The 18,270-nt window shown below is 50.2% G+C and overlaps 2 protein-coding genes across 4 annotated transcripts in view; one reads left to right on the plus strand and one right to left on the minus strand.

Annotated features, from left to right (window-relative positions):
- The window catches only part of SLC25A26 (solute carrier family 25 member 26), a 140,595-nt gene extending 132,267 nt beyond the window's left edge, over positions 1 to 8,328 (plus strand). For all 3 annotated transcript variants that reach the window (XM_039240075.1, XM_039240072.1, XM_039240073.1), the window contains 3 exons: positions 2,260 to 2,324; positions 3,311 to 3,384; positions 7,294 to 8,328. In XM_039240075.1, coding sequence (XP_039096006.1) covers positions 2,260 to 2,324; positions 3,311 to 3,384; positions 7,294 to 7,411 — 257 coding nt within the window. In that variant the 3' untranslated portion in view covers positions 7,412 to 8,328. The remainder of the gene's footprint in view (positions 1 to 2,259; positions 2,325 to 3,310; positions 3,385 to 7,293) is intronic.
- Positions 8,329 to 8,437: 109 nt separating this feature from the next.
- The window catches only part of LRIG1 (leucine rich repeats and immunoglobulin like domains 1), a 113,088-nt gene continuing 103,255 nt past the window's right edge, over positions 8,438 to 18,270 (minus strand). The window contains exons 13-19 of the mRNA XM_039240071.1: positions 14,891 to 15,211; positions 13,303 to 13,584; positions 12,342 to 12,761; positions 11,834 to 11,959; positions 11,058 to 11,204; positions 10,194 to 10,478; positions 8,438 to 10,094 (exon numbers count right to left, since the gene is read on the minus strand). Coding sequence (XP_039096002.1) covers positions 9,835 to 10,094; positions 10,194 to 10,478; positions 11,058 to 11,204; positions 11,834 to 11,959; positions 12,342 to 12,761; positions 13,303 to 13,584; positions 14,891 to 15,211 — 1,841 coding nt within the window. The 3' untranslated portion in view covers positions 8,438 to 9,834. The remainder of the gene's footprint in view (positions 10,095 to 10,193; positions 10,479 to 11,057; positions 11,205 to 11,833; positions 11,960 to 12,341; positions 12,762 to 13,302; positions 13,585 to 14,890; positions 15,212 to 18,270) is intronic.

The following is an 18,270-nucleotide window of genomic DNA, read 5'->3' on the forward strand; positions in this document are numbered from 1 at the left end:
TGTCCTTGCCAACTTTTAAGTCTTCAGAGTTGGTTTAGGAAAGGTTGTGACCATTTTCGAATAGGATAATGGTGTATGTACTTCTGATTTTTAACACATGGATGCAGCTTAATGTCTTACCACATACCAGAGTCATCAGAGTGCAAGTGCACTAATTTTGGGGCTGAGATGCATGTGACTTTGAATCCCAGCTCCATTACTGTGTGGCCCTGAGCAAGCTATCTGTAATATGGAATAGTAATACCCATGCAAATGAGATAGAATAATTAATGACCGTACCTAGTACAGGTCCAGCATGCCACATACAAAGTAAACACAAATATTGGCTCCGAGCTTCCCCTTCCTTCTCTCTTTCAGAGGACGAGTTGGAATCGTGGGTTTGTAAGATCTATAGACCCTTGTCCAGGGCACCTAGTAAGCATTTCTGAGTGTCTGCTGTGTGTGCAGTGCTAGAGACATGAAGGAAGATCACAGATTATCCCTACCCATGCAGAAAAGAGCCAGTTCCTTTGAGCTCTGGTGTGCGCCAGGCACCGTGCTAGACACTTTGCACAGCCCCATGTAGACCCAGATCCTGCTGCTATCTGCGTCTTATAGATGAGAAAACTTGAAGCCACTGGCACAACCACTGGCCGTGAGCTCACGGTCTGGAGTCAGTCAGGTTCAGGTCTTAGCTCTACACTAAGCAAAACCTGTGAGTTATATAACCTCTCTGAGCTTCAGTTTCCCCACCCATAGCAGGGGGTGGCGGTGATAGAAGCACGTGTCTCATTTGGTGCTGACCTAGAGAATAAGTATGGCCCCAAGGCCAGTCCACTAGTAGAGTAGGGATTTCATTCAAGGCTTGGTCTTTCTGACTCTAAAAGCCTTTACGACTGGGCCCTGCTAACTCTTGCAGCCAGAGAGGGAAGGGAAGCTGAATACTGTGAGATTTCAGGGGGAGGAAAGGGTTGGATAGTAGAGGCTGCCTGAAATTTAATACAGTACTACCTGAATTTCAGACAGCTTTTGAATCTGGAAAAAAAGTGTTTCACTTATTTGTAACACAAAAGTGGCTATAGGAAAAGGGAACTCTAATATTCATGTAATTAATAATATTTAGTCCTAAGATATGTGTTTTGTGGGTAACTAAATATGAAACATAAAAGCATAAATGGGTACATCTTTCAAAAAGTCAGTGTCCTAATAGATGCTACCAAAGGGAGAAGGTTCTGTGTGACGATCTTATTTCAGCAACATGTTTAGCAAGGTATTTGGCAGAGCTCAGATGACCTTCACAATTGTCCCCATGCCACAAAATTTGGAGGGGGAGGAGGAGGTGCTATCTCTGGAGCATCCTTCATGCATGTGCTCTGTTCACCTAGCTCACGCAGGCTGAAGCTTTAGAAAGCCCTTTTGTGTTTACTATTTCTATCTCCTTAGGGCTTCTTTGGGTTTAAAATATATCTTTGTATCACTCTTAATAAAATATCGACACCATATACTGTGGTTTCTCCTCCAATTCCTCTGTCCATAGATATGGATATTAAAATAATCGGTTTGGCAGTAATAGTATTCTGTGGAAGAGAAGGTGGGAAGGAAGCATAGGAAAATTGCCCGTTGAATCAGGACTAACTGACAGGATGTTGGCGGGGGGGGGGGGGGGGGGGGGGGGGGGGGGGGGGGGGGGGCAGAATGTCATTACTCTGTGCCTGGCCACTTTTCTGAAGCCTGGAGATACGTACAGAAAGCTTTACTCTTTTCACTCAAAAGAATTTAGCCATCAATACCGAAAGTCCCTACAGCAATCTGCATACCTCTATTTGCCCATTTTTCTGAGACTAGAAAAGATAGAAGCATTTCGGAGTCCCATTAGAGAAGAGTGTTCCGTAGAAGGCGGGGGACCCATGAGAAGCACTGGGAGCAGTGAGCCTCTCATATCGATGGCAGGTGTGTGAACACAGGCACACAGTCGTGTGCACATGCAGGTCTGCTGCTCCACAGAGGAACAAGATAAATTATGGAGCCTCATTTTTGTTTTTTCCCTGAGTGTGTAGAGCAGTCTCCTGTCCCTTCTGTTACGTGCGGTTTGCCATCACTACAAAAACAGTGTGTGCATTTTGCACGTGTGCATCCTCTTCTTGAATCGGTCAAGTGGACGTAATGATAAGGACGTGATTTTGGCAGAGCTATGAGGGATCATAAGGTAAAAGTTATACCACCCCATGTAACACAGTTAACAATGCCTCCTTTATGTGTTGGGTATTTTTATATGCACAGGTGGATTTGCAGCTGTGGTCACCACACCTCTGGATGTGGCAAAAACAAGAATCATGTTGGCAAAGGTAAGTGTAAGAGAATGTAACGTAGACGCAGCAGATGCCGTGTGTCAGCCCTCGGGCTCGCGTGTATGCAGCGGCTGAAAGCGGATATTCCTCGGGAACAGCAGCCTAGGCCAACCTGCTGAGGCACGAGTGAGACTGGCATTGATAGCACGGTACCCATAGTCCTTGCTGTGCCCGGTGTCAGCGCAGCATTTTACCTTTCAGAGAGCGTTCTCACTGATACTCTGTAAGAATCAGGGCTGGGCCTCCGCATGGTGATAGTGCTTTCTAATGATCGCTGTTTTTACCGGAGAGACTTGAGGCTCCCAGAGTGGACTGGCTTCATGCCAGTGAAGCAAGTAAGCTAGAGGCTCTGAGCTCAGATAATGCTTGGCCTTAACTGGATGAATCAGAACAGTCATCAGAATTGTTGAAAAGGTTTTCATGAAAAAGCAAATTGTTACCAAAAAATCTGGATCAAGGTTTCTTGGAATGCCATGCACATAACCTCTCTGGGGCCTAACAATAGAACGGAAAGGCACACACACCCTTAGGGAAGAGGGCAACCATAAGGACGGAAATCTAGTATGTAGGCTGATTAGGGCAAACCTGAGTATTGGTCACAGTACTCCTCATTAAATGTGAGGAGCCGCTTAGATAAGTTGATAATTGGGCCACTTACACCAATGAGTCCCTGATTCTTCTCAGATCAGTTACTGTTGCTTTCTGTCTCTTTCCTGTCAGACACTGGTGGGTAAATTACCCAGCTGAGCCCTGCCTCCAGTGTGCTGATGGGAGAGCCTGGCAAAGCACTTCCGGTCAGTCGGTGCTTACCTGTGGGCCTGAACGGAGGGCCTTCTGGTCTGCTGGGCTCCCGGGGTCCTGGTTCCAGAGAATCTCCCCAGTCTATTGCAGACTAGGACACAGTGGTTGGGGGCCAGGCACTTGAGGACATCACTTTGGGAATTTCCTATGATAACGGCTTCATCTGTTGTCCTGTTGTGCAGGCTGGTTCCAGCACCGCTGGTGGGAATGTGCTCTCTGCCCTGCACGGGGTCTGGCGGACACAGGGGCTGCCAGGGTAAGGACAAGAAGGAATGTTCGACTGCCTATCTGCATCTCTTCGCGGCTCTTCCTCCTGTAGCCTGAGCAGGAACCACTTACCTTCCTCCTGCTCATCCTGGCTGGGTCTCTTTATGTACATTGCACAGAATGCATTTGATGGTGCCTGTGTGAGTTGACAGTGCATCTTCGAGTTGATGTTGTATCTCGCAGGTGACTGACAGCCTTGTCCATCTTGATATTGGAGGACTTCCCCGGGCACGGCCCCCCTCTAGCTTCTGGGCTGTGGCTCTGAGCAGACAGACTTCCAGTTATGTGATGCAGGAGTGCAAGTGAGCGAGCATAACGCTGAGAAGCAGTTGTGGTTGGGGCTACTTTTAACACTCGTCAGTCACAAATCCCTTTCAGTATATAAGTGTGAGCCTGCACTAGAAACTCTTTTTCCCCTCAGCGCCTCACCTTCTAGCATCACGTCCTAAAATGCTTCCTTTGCAAGATGTGCTTCCACCTCGCTTCTGCAGTCTGTAAACATGTCTCCATGTTGGGATCTGTACACATCTCTGAAGTGACCATCTTCTCTCTGGAATGATCTACCAGGGATTTTCCTGAGAGCAAAGCTTGCAGCCTCCTCTTGCAGGGTTGGGAGTGAGCCTCTGGACAGGCTCTGGCTGGTGGGGACAGCAGATGGGTGGCAGCACCGCCACCTCGTAGTGCTGTTGGGATGATTGTCGTGTCGTGTGCATTCGACAGGTTCTTCTTGGGGTTAGTTGGTAGTTGGGTAACATGAGGCGCATCGGTCACGCCCCAGCTAAGGTTTTTGCACAACAGCTCCCTTCTCTTCAAAATTTACAACTGTTAGTTTCAAAAGTAGGTCAGGTTGGGTGGTTTTTGTATGCGGCAGCCCTGATGGGCTGATGCTGGTTGCCTGAGGGACTCGGGTTCTGAGAGGAGAACGGGGTGTACCAGAAAGGAACACTTGAGCACGAGCAAGGGCACAGCAGAGCGGTGGCGTGGGCGCCGGGGCCAGCCATTTACAGCTAAGGTAGCGTGAGGAGGGGAGAACCTGCTCACAGCGCAGACCTGCATTCCACACTGAACAGTGAAGCGGCCTGAGAGAAGAGAGCTCTGGAGCAGCTTTGCAGTAGCAGCTGAACGATTCAGACGTGGCTCATACCAGATTTGATGGCACCTGCTGGTCACACCTCTGCTCTGAGGAGCTGGTATCGAGCTGCAGTGTGTCTGCCTTTCTTGAGAAAGTGGTGGTGGTACGTGGGTGCGGTACGGTCAGCAAAATCCTGGCCGCCAGGGCCTCGTAAGGAAGGAATTCCCTTGAACGGATGACTGAAACGAAGCCCCCCCCCCCCCCCCCCCCCCCCCCGCCCCGTCCCAGCGACACTGTCTGCATGCCCGGGGCCCCTCTGTCAGGCTGGGCTCTCATTAGTACACACTGTGGTCCTTGGCAGAGGATTTCAGGCAGCCACGCTTGTCATTTAAGAAATGATAGTTTTATTAGCTTCCGAGTAATATGATAAAAGGCCACAAATGATTTGACGAAGGAACTGTAACTGAAAGCAAACAAAACCCACCCCTGCCGGCGTGGGCAGCTGTTCTCCAGCGGCCCCGGGCGTCCTCGGCCCTGACCGTGTCCTTGGCCCTGACGGCCGTCCTCAGCCGGCGCCTCTGTCCTGCTCCCACCCGGCCCGGTGGCCCCTGCTGCCGCCTCGAACGCACCTGCCTCGTTGCTGAGTGCCCCGGACGCTCGCAGGGAGCTTCCCCGCGGCACTGACGCCGGCCTGGCCTCTCCGGGTACAGGCGGGACGCGTTTCGATCTCTCTGTGTTGGTTCACATGGGGGAAGGCTGTGTTCGGGCACAGACTCGGAATAGGCTCCAGGGCAAACTGGTGTCTCCAAAATAAAAACACCGCCCGCACGGGACGCCTATGTGCCCTGCATTGCCCCTGCTGCCTCGCCCTGTTGAGCGGCCGGCTGTTTCATGACCGTGCCCTTTATGTCTTCACCGCTGTGCGCTGCTGCCCCGGGCACACCCCCTCCGGGCCCGTGCGCTGTGCACGTTTGTTACCGCGTGTGATCTGCGGTCCCTGGGACACAGCCGCTGCACTCAAGTCCCTGCTGCCTCGTGCGGTTGGGGTGCTCACTGTACAAATTGGTCTGCTTTAGGGCTATAATTATGTTAATAGATTCAGTTGTCATCTGGTGAAACCATAAACTGCTTCCATCTGCCTCTTGCCAGGAGCAGCTGAGTTCATTAGCGGCAAAAGCTGAACCCGGACACGGGTTTCGAAGTCATTCAGATCGTGAGGGAGGATTTCGTGGCAGAAGTGGACTCGAGTCTCAGCTTCTGCTGACCTCCCTCCCGGCACCCTTCGCTTTGTAGGGAGGGGTGGGAGGAGGAGTCCCTGTTTCGCGCCACAAGGTCCCAGTGGCCTCAGTGTGGTAACTGGTGAGTTTTGTCCTCACCTCCCACCTCCCGCAAGAATGATTTGCAGGATGCTGAGCCGAGCAGCTTTTTCCCTCGTGCAGTTTTCATGGTTACTCCTAGAGAAGAGGTTCTCGTTTTATCTGCAGGATCTTGCTTCATGATTTGGATCCTTACTCAGCTAACCAAAGTATGGCCCCCTAATGCTCAGCCCCGTTGTCCTCAGAAGTGCTAACTAAGTGCGACGTGCAGAGGGGAGGCGGCCAGCTGACCTCTCCCAGCAGGTGTGCGGAAACCAGGCCGCGGCGTTGCTCTCCTGTCCACAGTCTTGGCCAGTCACCATTTAGCTTATTGTGGATGTTTTCTCCTGTTTTAAAGGTTATGTCCTTTTCACATAACCTGACCACGTTTCCTTCCCTGGACCCGGGCCGGTCTTTTCACTAGTAAGTCCACTAGTTCTGATTTTTTTCGGTTTACAAAAGTAAATGCTTTTGGTAAGACACAGTCGTTAGAGAAAGATGGTGGGGGGGGAGTGTTTCCTCTAACCCGGCCCCCCAGAGAGTTTGGAGCCTGTCCCTGCCGCACACTCAGATGACACACACAGCTTTGGGACTTCCGTCAGAACCTGCTGTGCGTATTTTGTGCCGTGGGTCCCATGGGCTACCTCATTTTTACCAGTTGTGTAGCATTTCCCCTCCCCACCCCCCTCCCGACACCAGAATTTATGTAACCAGAAGGAGGGTTGCAGTTTCTCTGGTACCAGCAGTGCCAGGATGAACCCCGTTGAACAGATACCTGTGCACGGCAACAGGATGGCTTTTAAAGAGAGAACCTCCAGTGTCCGCCCCCCGTACCATTCTTTTACTTTGCCTTCCGTGTTCCAAAGCGCCACTGGCTGGCGTGGTGCGTGGGGACAGAACCTGTGAGGGGGTGCTCTCTGCCCAGCCCATGTGCCTTCCTTGCCCTTGCTCAGAAAACAAATAGGGAGTCCATGGAGATTTGCCTCCCCGTGCCCATGCCCATCTGTGGGCCTCTAAGGACCGAATGCCACCGAGCCACTGGGAGGAGCGGCCGAGCTGTGGGAAAATCAGCACCCACGCCCGCCTTCCATCCCTGCGGCGGGCCTTTGACTCCTTTACAAAAGTCAGTGTCTTCATCTCTCCAAGAGCCCATCTGGAAGTTTTCCGCAGGACTGTTGTGGGGACAGTTTGTATTTCTTGACTAATTACTGGACTTAATTGTGAGGCTCCCAAGTAAGCTGTTTGGTATTCAGCCCCGTTAGCCAACAAACAGCTGGTCCCAGACTTCAGCAAGTCTGCTTGGGACTGTAATTTAGTGCCATTCTGAAAGGAAAAAGCACACATTTTAAGTGCTGTGTGGGGGTTTAATGAGCATGGTGTGTGGAGTTGAGCAAGCTGTGGGTGTTGGAATTTAACCTTTTTTACACAGAGCAATTAAAAAAACTTTTGTCCTGCTTTTTTCCTTCCCTAGATTATTTGCAGGTGTCTTCCCTCGAATGGCAGCCATCAGTCTGGGAGGCTTCATCTTTCTTGGTGCTTATGACCAAACCCGCAGCTTGCTGGTGCGACTTGGCAGAGGGGGCCCCTGAACCAGGGACGGCCCCACATGCACTGCTGTGCCACTGGGCTCCCTTCCGGCAGGCAGCTGCTCGGGCATCTGAACCACCCGCGCTGCGCCGTGTGTCAAGAGGAGGACCTTGAGGAGGTCGCGCCTGCCCCGGGCCGGCTGGAACGTCGCCCGCCGTCTGGCCGCCAGACCGCAGAGAGAGGACCGTGTCCACGGCGGTACTTTGAACCCTTTTCTCAGAACCCCTCAATAAATACGTTTGGTAAGGCCGAGTCTAGGCTGCACAGAGCCGTCATTTGATCTGTATCTGATCTTGCATTTCCTGCCACCTGCTAGTGGACACAGCGGAAGGCAGAGAAAGTTCTCATGGCGAAAGGATGGCGAGACCGGGAACAGGAAGGAGACTTAGGAGAAGTGCACGTGGGTGGGTCTCTCCCTACTGTGTGAGCTTAGGGCTTTGTTTAAAAAGAATGAACTGCAGGTGCATAGCCAGCATTCTGGGCACCCAGGCTGCTGCTCATTTCTCTCAGAGTTCCCAGAAAACACACAGTTGTTTTATTTTACAGAGAAGGCTCCCGCGGCCCATGTGCTGTGTGTGAAAGCAGGTGACCAGTTGCAGCTCCAAGGATGAGGTGGGCCCAGCTGGCTTCGGGGTGGGAGGTACTGTGGGTCCTCCGGGGTGCTGAGCCGCACCCCATGCTCCCCGTGCGACCCAGAGGAGGGGCCGACTGGGGAACAGAGCAGGGTTTCTTCGTTCCTAATCGCGAAGGTTTATTGTCTGCAGTTAGAAGGAGGTCACTGTTTCAGAGCTTGACTAATAAGCTCCAGGTGTTAGAAAAATTCAGAGAGAAATCTCAGGAATCTAGTGGTGGTGTATTGTCCCTGGGGCTAAAGTATAGGATTTTGCTTTGCATAAAAAAAATTTCCCCCTTTCTGGGGAAAAAAGATACTTAAAGGCAGAGTGCGTGCGTTTGGTTTGTAAGGCAGTTTCTGGAATGGGACACTGGTTACAACGGCAGTAGGCGAATGACCCCAGGCACACAAGGAATGTTTATAAATGAACCTTTATTAAAGACACTTCAACACCGTTTGTTAGACACTTCAATATTTTACATGTTTTTCAATGTACAATGTACCAAAATTTCTATAAATAAATAACTTTGTACATAAAAGTAATACTTCCTCTTTCACATTGCCTCTCAGAAGCAGCAAATTCACATATTTTGTGGAAGTAACATGAATCAGTTGACTGTTGAGAACACAACTCTGAATGTGCTTACCTTTTCGAACAGTGTTGACATCAGACCGTGAAATTTTACCACCCTTTTGTCAGTCTCTCCCTTCAGCTTTTGGGCCAAAGGAACTTAATTTCGAAGATCGTAAGGACCGTGTTTCGAGGTCAGTTTTCCTGAACACACATTGGCACTCACAAGATGGTTAGCTACGGGTCTCGAAAGTGCAAGTACACCCAGGCGCAGGGCCCCACCTCGGACAGTCCCAGCCCAGGGCGGCTGTATGAGGGCTGGACACACCGGCTCCGGACCCTCAGGAGGGGAGCTAGCGCTGAACAGTAAGGACTGGATCCTCTTCCTCCCCCGTGGTCAACGGAGTATTAAGGATATTGGCAGAACTAAAACATAACTATTGAACAAATCCACAGGTAGCAACACCAGCAGCCTCTATCTTTAAGCCTCACATGACAATCGAGTGATACTGACAAGAACCACACTTGCTTTTCTCAGGGAAGGAAGAAAGGCAGTGCTGAAGTGTTCGGAACCAATGCTTCTGGTGGGTTAACCCCCATGCTGCTTGGCAAGGAGCTTACACGAGAAAGTCATGCACATCACAGGCACATGACGTGGGCGTCTCTGGACCCTATGGGGAGGTGAGCTGCGCGAGCCTCCGCCCAGGAGCAATACTGACAGGAAGTTAGTTCCGATGCACACGATGGCTCTGGCTGGAAAGCAGCCTAGGGGTGTGTCCTGTGACGTGTAAGACAAATCTCATCCTTCCCACCTACCAAAAACTCCAGAGAGCAAATGTGGTTTTTAGCTTCTAGAAATTGCATCCATGCATTAAGGCACCAGAACTATCCCCCCTCTCCTTCCAAAATGAAACAGCAACCTGATATGAAAAATAATATTTTCAAAATTGTACGATTTCTTTGTTAACCATGCACTATAGATTAAAATAGCGTCTGCAAAAGATATATAATATATATGAAATCTCTGAAAACTCTTATGTACACTGGTATCAAACACTTTTCTGCTTTTGTACACAATAGCCTCGGGCAGTGCAGCAGCCGCACGTCCTTTAAACTACGGATACTCCACACGGAAGTTTAAAAACTATGTACACATCAGTGACGCTTGAACCCAAGCTTCCTCACAGCCTCTCCTACCTCCTTCCCGTAGAGACGGACACAAGAGCTGAGGTAGACCAAGCCTAGATGTTCGGTGCAAAGAGCAGGGGCATGCCCCGTTTCCCGGGGTGCTGTCCTGTCAGTGGGGGGGACTCAGGACTGGAGTCACAGGCTTCGGGGAGGTGTCCGTTGGAAAGAAGCAAGTGCTGGCCTTCACTGGGGATGTCGGGAAAGCCCGAGGAGGCTTCGGTGAGCTCAGGACTGCCTGGAGTTAATGTGCAGGGAGGCTGGCGGTCCACGGAGTCTGGCTCACACACCCGTGCTAAAGTCCAAGAGGAGGCCCCTGGGAGAAAGGAGAGGGCACGTCAGAGCCTCCAGTCTGGCTGCGTACCTGCCCCCACCCACCTGCCGGGGGGGTACCTGGAAGACACTGAATGTCTACCTTTTCCATCTAGAGGTGCCGTTGGCCTTTTCTTCAAGGAGGGTGGCATTCTGTCATGGTTGCTGGGGTAGAGGGACCCCCTGCAGTCGGCACGGGACCCGTCCACAGTCCCACCGCTCAGGTGATGTGGAGAATGTTCTCGGTCACTCTGACTGGGCTCCGGGCTGCTGAGTGTACCTGGCTGCATATGGTCTCTGGGCACAGGCTGAGGATAGGACACCTGTTCCTTGCGATTCCTGTCCGCGTCACTGTTGCAGTCACCGCACGCAACAGGGCCACTGTGCTCTGCAGACCCAGACAGAGTGGGGTTAGAACCATCCCCAGTACAGTCTGAGGAGGGAGCTGCGGTACCCTGCTCAGACCAACTCTAGCAAACTCCCCTCTCTCCCACTTATGGTCACAGAAAAAGGACTGGGCAAACACAAGCCGTTAATGAAGAATGGGTCGTCCAAGTTTCAGATTAATTCCTTTCTGAGAGAAAGTGGTCCTGCTGTTCTGCTCCCAGAAAGAAACCCCATGGAAGGACATACCATGTGGTGGCAGGAGTCTCCTTGAATCATCAGAAATACAGGCTCAAAACAGCCCTCGTGAAAAGATTCTTCAGTTTGGGCCATGCCCTTTATTTAAATTGCTTATGAATCTGGAAACTTCAAGCCCAGGATCACTACACCACAGATTTATGTAAGAGACCTCCTACTCCAGAATTCGGAGAGCCAGACCACAGCTTCCTGTTTATACACCGAATACCAAATTCTGAAACAGTCTTAGACCAGTAATTCCTCTTTCTCTTTCATTTAATGAACAAGTCAACTCGAATTTGGATTTCAAGAACCAAAGATTTTTCCCAACGAAAACATCTCTTACCCATCTTCTGTGGACCAGGTCTCCGCTGGGCTTTCTCCATCATGGCCCAGGGCTCCTTGTTACAACCAGCACAGGGCTTGGGCTGCCTGCACGTGACGCCATGAGCGTCCACCCCCGAAAAGAGGCTTGTATCTCTTGGACAGACACCTGCAGTACAGTCCCACGGTTAGAAGTGACGGGCTCGGCTTTTCAGAGTAAGCTTTAGGAGAACAATGGGCAAGGCTACCAGAATGGTCCTTTGTACAATGTTCCTGACAATGTAGGTGCCTGGGCTGACCAGCAAGAAACATTTCATAACCCAGGCTGGCCAGCAGGCAGGCCTTCCTGTGTTCAGAGCCATGGTGGTGAGCAATTCTTTTAAGGATAAACTTGTCCCCAACAAACATGGTCTCCCCTGTGGAGGTGGCTTGCCCTGGCAGAGCTTTCTAGTACCAGGGACTGGACTACAGACCAGGCCTGGGCCCTTCCCCTATTTGATAAATGGGCTGGTTTCAGGACCGATCTGTCATGTCCTGTAAGGCTGCTGCTTTCAATCCTACCTTATCCTGACTAGGGGATCCGGAGCCCCATACATAGCAACTTCCTGCACCCTGGAGTTTTTAAACCCTGCAAAACTTGGACAGGGAAGAGCCGACAAAGACCTAACAGAAGGCTGGAGTCTGCCAGCCTTCCAGGCTGGATGTGCTCAGCCCAAGGCCACGCACCTGCCCTGGGAAGGGGCAGGAGGCCTCCTCCGGCTCCTCAGGACAAGGTTACGTCAGGCTTTGAGCCCTTACCGTTGCTCTCGATGTGCCCGTTGGCCTGATGGCCACCCTCCGTCCTGATCACAGTTTCCTGTCGGTCAGAAAGAGTCCCCTGAGAAGACAGGTAGCTTGGAACATCTGGTGGCACAATGGTTTCATCTGCAAGGAGATGGGACAAATACCACGTATCGCAATCCTTCGCAGTGGTAAGAAATGAAAACCCCCATTCGCTATCAAGCCCAGATTCAGCATGTCCAAAGCTGCCGCCCAGGCTGGGCAGAGGCCTTGTCCAGAGGGCCCAGCTTAGCCTTCCTTTCCACCTGGCTGTAAGGAAATGTGGCACGCGGGGCTCTGAGGCCACCAGAGAGTGAGCGAGCAACGGTCCCGAGGGAACCACAACTACCCGAAGCACACCACTGGTCCCTGCAGCAACAAGCCACCACGCGGCCACTGTTCATGGGGCGCCTCCGGACGCGGCCGCCTCCACAGATCTCCCTGCGTTTCTCCTGCCCTGAAAGGAAACCAGCCAGCAGGGGCTAACCTGTGTTGGTGACACTGTATTCCTCACTCTTCTTCCTGGTCTGGTAGATGATGCACACCCACACCAACGATGTCAGGACGATGCTGCACACCACGGCAATGGTGAAGATGCCCACGGTGGTCCCGTCCTTCCTGCAGCCAGGGCTGGGCACGATGCTCAGCTGGCTGTGGGCGCGCTCTGTGCCCAGGGCGTTGGACATCTCACAGGTGTACTGGCCCGCGTCCTCCACCACCACGTTCTGAACCACAAGCAGCTGGTTGCCGGGGGTGAAGTGGTGGCGCTCCGTGAGGCTCAGCGGGCGGTTCCCCTTGAACCAGGTGATGCGAGGCGCAGGGCTCCCGGTCGCCTTGCACTGGAGAGCCACCGTTTCTCCCATGGACACCACACGGTCTTCCAGAGGCACCACCAAGGACGGGGTTTCTGCGGGAAGTCAGAGGAAACCAGACGGTTACTGTGGGGCCTGCCTTGTCTTCTGGGCAGAGAACAGTCCAACATGTCAGTGAAATGCCCTATGAGATCTTCACCAGACTGGCACGCTTTTCAGAAGACTTAACACAGTGACTAAATCTAACCTTTCTGGGGGGTGGCTCCCTCAACAAGGAGGAACTAATCTTGAGCCACAGGAGACCCAACTGTCCTGTGCCAGACTGGTGTCTCTATTCTTAAGCCACACCCATCCAGTGTAAGTCAGAGGGCAGTTCTAGAATGTTCCATACCAAAGCCCTATACTCTCTTAATTCAGTGCCTATTATCTTAAAAACAAACAAAAACACTGGGGGAAAAAAGTGCTAGAAAGTGGCTCAAAATGTGAAACCAACACAGCCAGCAGACCACACTCGGCTCCACGCTAGAGGCTAGTCTACCATCTGAGAACCTGGCCACTAGGCGTCTGGTACTTGAGGACCCTCTTCCACACCCGCGCACACGTGCACTCCAGTACTCCGCGTATGAGCGCTCGGACCTAAGACTGTCAGGGTGGCATTGGCTGAAACGGTGCCAGCTGAGTTCTGGGCAGTGCAGCTGTAAACGCCCATGTCATCTATCTTCACATCGGTGATGAAAAACACGTCGTCATCGGGCATGACGTGCATGCGTCGTTCGCGGGCAGCGGGGAAATCCGTGCCTCCGTCCTTCTGCCAAGCGATCTGGGGGTTGGGGTGGCCAGTGGCAGCACACTCGAGTCGGGCCATCGTGCCCGTCCGGATGGCAATGTCGTGGGGCATTTTGGTGAATGACGGCAACACTGCAAAATACACACGATGTACACGATCAGGCTCGCGTCCCAGGAAAGCCGGATGCAAAGACCAGGACCACCCTCTGCCGAAAAGACCTCCTTCTCTGCGTCCATGTGCCCCTCAGCGTCCTTCGTGCCAGCGTCTGCCTAGAACCACTCGCAGTGCCTTTGAGGGAGAAGCAGCAGGCTTCCCGAACTGCCTGCCTCTCCCTTGCATGGGCCACCCTTGTTGACCTGAGAAGCTGGCCGTCACCCCCTCAAATGAAGACTTTACATGAAGCATTTTCCCTCTGGGGCCTCACGCGGCACTCTACTCGGGGATACCCAGTAAATTCCAGGGTCTGACACACATCTGCCTGAAGCACCCGAACAGAGACTGGGCCAGACAAATGGTCTGCTCCCGAGAGATGCAATCACAGCAGGGAGGCTGACGTGCCCTCACCCTGGGCACAGCAATGGGTGGCGCTTCCCTCCTGAAGAGATCACGGGGGAGGCTTGGTGCTGGGGCCACGGCGCTGCGCCCACGCGAGCTGGAAGCCTACACCAGCTTCGTTCTGCCAAGTCTTCCCTGACACGGGGGGAACCTCCAGCCACACGCCAGGCACCGCTGCCGTTCCCATCAAGGTTACTTTGGTGGAAAGTCTAACAGTTCACTGAATTTTTGATAAACAAAGACGACTCCTTCAGAGTAAGCCAGGCCTGCAGGCCCAAGTGGGGTAAAGAATGTGTTTTCCTGTGGTCTGTGAGGGCTTCAAGACACTGGTTCCAGTACTTCCTAGCTGGAAAATCTTACTAGGTTATTTGGGGGGCAGGGTGCTTAACTACTCCAGCTATTTTCTTCTTCGACCCTAAACTCACTGCAACAAACAGCCCCGAAAAAAGCCAGCTTGATGGACTCTCAGGCTGGTTACGGAGTAAAAACTCCTCATCGAACACGCCAGGGCCATCCTATCCGGCTGGTCCTCCACCGGCTCCGTGCCCGTGTACTCAGGGGGCACGAGCTTCCCCACGATCAGGGTGTATGCTTGGGACCAGGACACTAACATCATGGTCTGTGGAGAATAATAAATGTATAAAAATACAAGGCTTGGGCCCTCCTTTTCACTTAACAACTGGATAAAACAGTCAACAAAAACAAAACAGACAATTCACGGAGAGTAACTGATGTGTATAATAACACTTGCTCCGGGGCCAACGGGGCAATAATGTCCCAGTGAAGCTTATGGGTCTCCCATCTGCGTCCTTCCTACGTGCATCTCAGAACCACGTGTCGATCTGTAGGAATCTTACACCAGGGGAAACAGCACGCACTTACCATTCACAATGAGCCTGGCCTTGTGCGAGTAGGTGGAGCCGAAGTGGTTGGTGATGACACACTGATAGCGGCCCTCGTGCCCAAACGTGACGTGGCGCAGGTGCAGGATGGTGGTGTACTCCATCACCACCCCGTCCTGCGCGCGGACGTGGGCAAAGTTCTCCATGTCGGCGTCGGCCAGGACCTCATTGTCCTTCTTCCAGGCAAAGGTCATCGGGGAGCTGCTGCTGCTGGCTGCCGAGCACGTGAACCGGATGTCCTTGCCCACCACCGCCATGGTGGGCTCAGGCTGCGTGATAATCTGGGGCTTGGGTAAGTCATCTGGGGAGAAGAAACCAAATTTAAGGCTCTCAGGACACAAAGGGACCTCATCTTTCAGGGACCCTGCACACCCTCCAACACTGTCAAGGCCAGGACAACCCATGGATATCTGGCCTTATCCAGGTATAAACCCATGAGCAGTGATCACCTCCACGACCACACTCCTTGATTATAAACATATCCACCATGACTCTTGTACCAAAACCATAGATTTCAGGTGCTTCCCTGAGAATACAACAGTTGGCTTCACTTCAGTTACCTTAACACAAAACACAGAACCACCCGCCCTGACTTTACCACAAACTTTACTCCAAAAGGAATGGGGTAGAAGGCCCTTCCAGAAAGTGAGAAGAGCTGTTCCAAATCTGCACCTCTGTTAAAGCAGGGAGAACACTAGCAAAAATGGTTCCAATCACGTGTTTCCAAATTCTAGAAAATAACCAAAGGCTGTAACAGCCCACAGAGGACTAGCTCAAGAACACCTGAATCTCAGGAAGAAAAGTGAGCTTGGTGGCATTCTAACTTAAGTCCCATCCCTCTCTCCCCAGCTCTGTGGTAGCCTTAAAACCCAGAAGCCTAGCAACCACTGAGAGGGGCAGAATGGGTTTGGAGCCCCCTTCACCCAACACCCCATCCTCTAGGCTGGCATGATTTGATCAGATGCGGTTTGCTGAGCAGGCAAGCCCTCCCCTGAGGACATTTGATGAAAACAGGTAGCGGGCACCAATGAGCCACTATCAATGGAGCCAACAAGACAGAGGGCAAACAAGTAAAAAGAAAAAGGAGGGCATGAAATGTTGACCGTGGGCTAGGTCCTCCATGTTCCTGAGGATCTAGAAGGCCACATGCATGAGCGGCACTGTATGCTTGCCCAAGAAAGGCCTGAGAGGATCCTAATTTTCTTTTTTCTTTTTTTTTTTTTTTTTACCTGTGATGAGGGATCAGTGCAAACAGGAAGTGGGGGCACACCCTTAACACACAACTTGGATGCCGGGCAAAGGATGGGAGACTTTCTGAAGTGATCTAAGGACTCTCTGTCCAGGTAGTAGCTAACCAGGGAGGGCCTTCAGTGGCTACATCCAACAGACTTCAACATATTTGTCTAGAAATTGTAATAACAAATAGAACAACAACAAACCAGAGGGAAGACAGAGAATCTGATGCCCAGAGTTGCCACATTATTTTAAAGGGTCAGTTTCCAACAAAAAAATGTAAAACTACATAAACATGAAAACAAACAGTCCGTGGAAACTGAAAGAAGCCCAGATCTTGGGGCTTTTAAAGACCTTAAGTTGGCTTTATAAATATGTTCAAAGAATGAAAGGAAATCATATTCCAAAAAAATTAAAGTATGTGAATACTTTCCCACCAAACAGAGAACACCAATAAAACACAATCATAGAGGTAAACCATATGTAAATTTTGGAGGTTAAAAGTACAATAACTGAAATGAAAAATTCACTTGAGGGGCTCAGTAGCCCAACTGAGCAGGCAGAAGAATTGGTGAAATTGAGACTGTCCAATCTAAGAAATAAAAAAGAATGAAGGATAATGAACATTCACCGAGACCTGTGTGTGGGACAGCATCAAGTGTAATGACATACAAATAATGGGAGTCTAAGAAAGAGAACAAACAGAAACCAAGGTATTTCTAGAAATAATAGCCCCAAACTTGCCAAATTTGGTAAAGAGCTATCTACAAATTCAAGAAGTTCAGACTGTCAGAAGTCAAAGCCAAATGAATCTTGAAAGCAACACAAGAGCTGCAACCCATCACACAGAAGGAATCCTCAATGATACAACAGCTGAGGTCTCATCAGAAACCATGGAGGTCAGTAGGAAGAAATATTCAAAGTCCTGAAACAGACTGTCAACTAAGATTCTGTATCCAGCAAAACTAACCTTCTCAAGTGGGGAAGAAATTAAAGACCGATCACCTGATGGAATTCACTGCTACCCAACCTGCCCTATAGGAAATACTAAAGGGAATCCTTCAGGCTGAAATGACAAGACACAACAGTAACTCAAATCCACAGAAAGAAATGAAACCATTAAAAGTAACCACAAAAGTCAGTATGCAAGGACAGTATAAGTGTATTTTTGTTTATAGCATTCTCCTCCGCCTGATTTAAAAGGTAACTACAAAGAGCAATAATCAAAAAAATGTGTTGATCAGGGTTATGATGCATAAAGATGTAATTCATATGACAATAGTAACACTAGTAACACAAAGGAGAAGATGCACAAATGGAGCTTAGTAGGAGCAAAATTCTGCATCCTGTTCAATTATTAATCTGAACTACGTTGCTTAAAATGTTAACTATAATCCCCAGAGCAACCATTAAGAAAATAACCCAAAAAAGGAGAAGGGAATTAAAAAGATATAGCAGAATCTAATACAAATATTTCATACAAAACTAGTCAGTAATGAACAAATTACAGGAACTAAAAAGAAAACAGGAAAAAAAGAGCAAGCAGCAAATTCTATCTTATCAATAATTACATTAAACATTAAGCACTCCAATCAAAAGGCAGGGATTACCAAAATGGATAAAATCCCATGACCCAGCTATACACGATCTACAAGAGATACATTTTAGATTCAGAGTCACAAATCTGAAGAGTTGCCAGAGGAGAGCTACAGTGTCTATACTAATGTCAGATAAAATAGATTTTAAGATAGAAATGGTTACTAGAGAGAAAGTAATTTTTTATCATGTAAAACAGTCCGTCAGGAAGACATAAACATCATAAACATATGTACCTAACAGAGCTCCACAAAACATGAAGCAAGAAGGGACAAAACTGAAGAAATGGACAATGCAACAGTAACAGTTTATAGACTTCAATACTCCATGTTCAATGATGGTTAGGACACTAGGCAGAAGATCAACAAAAAAATACAAAACTTGCAGGACACTATAAGCCAAACAGACCAAGCAGATATCTATAGAACGTTCTGCCCCACAACAGCAGAATAAACATTAATTTCAAAACACACATGGAATATTCTCCAACACAAGACCATAGGTTAGGCCAAAAAACAAATCTCAGTAAAT

The sequence above is a fragment of the Hyaena hyaena genome, unplaced genomic scaffold, assembly GCF_003009895.1.
Source record: "Hyaena hyaena isolate Hyena2069 unplaced genomic scaffold, ASM300989v1 scaffold_167, whole genome shotgun sequence".
In the NCBI taxonomy this organism is placed as follows: Eukaryota; Metazoa; Chordata; class Mammalia; order Carnivora; family Hyaenidae; genus Hyaena; species Hyaena hyaena.